Source organism: Perissodus microlepis, chromosome 23 (genome assembly GCF_051167445.1).
Source record: "Perissodus microlepis isolate ML-2025 ecotype Zambia chromosome 23, ASM5116744v1, whole genome shotgun sequence".
Classification (NCBI taxonomy): Eukaryota; Metazoa; Chordata; class Actinopteri; order Cichliformes; family Cichlidae; genus Perissodus; species Perissodus microlepis.
The window spans coordinates 39,755,653-39,759,332 of NC_140482.1; the positions used below are offsets into that span (position 1 = coordinate 39,755,653).

Genomic DNA, 3,680 nt, shown 5'->3' on the forward strand with positions numbered 1-3,680 from the left:
GAAGTCACGGTGTCTTCTTTAAGTGAATCAAACACTTCATGTCCAGATATGAAACTTTTTTCTTTCTTTCTTTTAAGTGAATAAGAAGCTACCAGTAAGACAGTTTTTCACTTTTAACACATACATTCACATGCCTATTTCTTATATTCTTTTCCCTCTGATAAAGCATAAAATATGCACAGAATATTTGAGATCTTCGCACTTGGAGGTCTTAAAATATGTACATATACAAGGGAACAACTGATGTCGTTTCAACCTGTGTAGACTTGAGTGCTTCTGTTATTATTATAACATTTTAACATATGATATAATATTCAAGAGCAAATGCAAATATTGTTTTTTGCTGGATAATTTCGTCCAGTTCCTGGTAACAGTGACTCAAAGACCACGTGATCAGCGTGGCCCTATAAATACCTTTTGAGCACTAAGGAGGATAGTGTGACAGTCTGGCTGGATACCTACCCAATCTTGTGCGTAAAAGCTTTTTTCAAAAGACATTTGGATGCCCCGAAGTAGGTTTTTGAATAATAAGAATAAGCTTGAAGTGATCACAGACGGAAACCATCGTGTCTGACGAAAACACGACTTCTTATCGGTGCAAGATCGTTGATCTTTGACTCTTTTTTTGCGCGTGACTCCCAGAAGTTTTCTCGATGAGAGCGTCGCACGGCTTGACCAGAGTCGGACTCCGAGGACACGCCAAATCCACAGGTCAAAGAGTTATTTGTCTTTTTCAATTTTAGCCATGTGTGATTTCGGTAGTTGGAGATAAAGCTGCAATAAAACCCTTGTGTGGCTGTAAGGCAGAGAGGAAGGGTGTGTGCGCGCTCTCGCTCTGTAGCCTCACCGGACGAGAGCAGGAGGAAATCTGGGAGAGAGGAGGAAGACAAGCGGCAACTCCAAGGATGACTTTAGGGACGGATATGTCCGACAGCTCTGCATTGTCCGAGGATGTGGACATCGATGTGGTTGGTGGTGACATATCGGTTGGAAAAGACGGAAAGTACATCCACCATGACTTCAACTTCGACAATGACTCGGACGATAATTACTCCCAGAACACGGCCGAGAGGGTTGCCTCTCCAGGGCTCAGCAGCTCTGACTGCCCGTCAGATCAGGTCGGGTCCAATGCAGAGACCGGGACTGCGATTGGGGACAAACCCAGAAAAAGTGCACTTGTGAAACCACCGTACTCTTACATCGCTCTGATCACCATGGCCATCCTGCAGAGCCCCAAGAAACGTCTCACTCTGAGTGAGATCTGCGAGTTTATTAGCAATAGATTTCCCTACTACCGGGAAAAATTCCCTGCGTGGCAAAACTCCATTCGTCACAACCTTTCCCTAAACGACTGCTTTGTGAAAATCCCACGGGAGCCCGGCAACCCCGGGAAGGGCAACTACTGGACTCTCGACCCGGATTCCGCAGACATGTTCGACAACGGGAGCTTCTTGCGCAGGCGGAAGCGCTTCAAGAGGCACCAAAATAACGATATCCTCAGGGACTCCGGTGGCTTTCTACCAGGATTTGGATATGCGCCGTATGGATACAACTATGGACTTCAGCTGCAGAACTTCCACGCAGCCCACAACCCTTACCACCCACACCACACAGGTGGTTCCTTCCCGTTCCCTAACGCCCCCTGCACCTTGCCCTCATCAGCCTCCATATTCCCCGCGCCGCATCATCTGCCCTCCCTTTTAGGGACCGATTTAAGAAAGCCTTTTTATCCTCAGCTAAGCCCCTCTCTGCCACCCCTCAAGACGGACTCCAGCGCCCCGAGTCGACCTTCGTTCTCCATTGATAATATCATTGGTGCAGCCAACTCCACCGCTTCTTCCTACAGCGCACAGCCGGGAAGCCAGGCTCAGATTCTGGCCATGCTGACCCCAGCACTGGCCTCTGCCTCAAGTCATTTGAACTTATCACAGGAGAGCATATTACAACCTGGGCCGCAGAGTCAAACTTTTTCCAGTAAAACCCCGAATATGAACACTTGCCCTTTTTAAGAAATAGGAGAAAAAGAAAAGACTGCCAGAATGCCCTCTGAATATTTTTCATGAAAAAAAATCAATTGTGGCGTCGTCCTCTGTGAAGGTAGGGTAAACATTCTTCGTGAAGTAAGAATGTTTCTTGTTCTCCCAGTTTCTTAACAGTGTACGAGGAGAGACAGGTTTATTTATAGGGTGTAAATATGTGTATAATATTGAGAGACAAAAGCAGGAGAAACTCGGAGAGGGAGCTTTTTAAATAATGCTGGCCTGCAGTGTGGCATGTGGCCTTCAATTGTCAGTGGAGGGGAAAAAAGGAGTCTGTTATTTTAACATAAGTTAAATGTGTCTTAAGTGGTTACGGGGATTATTTTTGATTTTTTTTTCAAATTACCATTGAGAATTTTATTCTGATTTATATTGTTTTTTTATTTTTATTTTGTGTCTATAGAAAAAGTGGCACTGTTGTTGAGATATGCTGACAAGAGACTGTAAACTCAGGTTTTTACTTAGAAAGCACACGGAGACAAAGGGGTGTTTCTGAAATTTAAAAAAATAACGCTACAATTTTTCCACTATCACTCCCCCTGAATCTTCTCTACATGGTAAATTTGTGACAATATCATTTCATGTTGTCAGTGGACCCTTAGGCTATGTGACTTTTGGTATTAAAGAGCGTATTACCTCTCTCAACCTTTTAATTGTTCGTTCCTACCTATTCGCAATTTAATCTGTGAAGCATACAGTATGTCATGTGTTGCCAATAGAAAAACACCTAAATGTTCATAGGTCATTTTTGTTGTAATGACAAGAATAATAAATGTTTGTGACTTAAAGAAATGTTTTATTTTTTATTGCATAGGAAGATGATCTTCAAGCAGACTCGACGCCATAGACTGAACAATAACGAATTGCATTATATTATATTTGCAACAATTTTTTTTAACTGAAAACTAAATGTCGTTGTTTTCATTGCATTTAAGCTACTTTTATTTATTTATTTATTTATAATGACATTTACAGTCCATATCCTGCCCACCTGAATAACCCACAGTATTAACCGTGTTTGTATCAGCCGTTCAATTCCTAAATGTGACTAATTCAGGTGTTGATTTGACCAATTAAACCAATTTGGCGTCCTGGGCATGCAGTCCGCTAAATTAAGACTAATTTAAGCTGTGAGAAACGAAACCCACAAAATTCGGTTTTAAATATTTCAAACACGGCTCGACGTTTATAACACTCACGAATATCACGCAACAGTGGGCATGCATTCCCCTTGTGTGGCTCTTGCTCGCTTGTAAAGGACCATTTTCTAGCGAGTTACAAAGGCTTTAAATGAATGGGAACATTAGCGGGCCTCGGCGGTCTGTAATTGAAAGTGAACAAGGATATACCCACGGTCTTTTGGGCTTTCGTTGCTAATTTGTAGCAGCATTTTTCACCAGGCTCCTAATCCACCATAATGCGGCTTTTTGGCCGTTTGTTGATGTTGTCAGTGTGGACCCCTGGCCCAGGGGAGTGAATGTGCGCACAGCGAGCGGTCCCCTGTGAGACCAGCCACATACATTTGGACTCTGAAAAGCAATCTTCTCAAAAGGCCCTCGGTTTGCTCGGCTTTCATGTCATCTGTGTTGTCTCGGGATACGTTCAAAAGAAACAGTGGGACAAGTCCGGCTACAGAAAACA

The 3,680-nt window shown here is 43.3% G+C and overlaps 1 protein-coding gene across 1 annotated transcript; it reads left to right on the forward strand.

The window, feature by feature from the left end:
• The first annotated feature begins 451 nt into the window (after positions 1-451).
• foxd2 (forkhead box D2) lies at positions 452-2,870 on the forward strand. Its single transcript, XM_084922494.1, has one exon. It carries the CDS (start codon positions 906-908, stop codon positions 2,007-2,009), a length of 1,104 nt encoding a protein of 367 aa, XP_084778620.1. The 5' UTR covers positions 452-905; the 3' UTR covers positions 2,010-2,870.
• Positions 2,871-3,680: the final 810 nt, after the last annotated feature.

Coding starts and splice junctions, on each gene's coding strand:
- foxd2 (XM_084922494.1), top strand. CDS start 906: ATGACTTTAGGGACGGATATGTCCGACAGCTCTGCATTGTCCGAGGAT.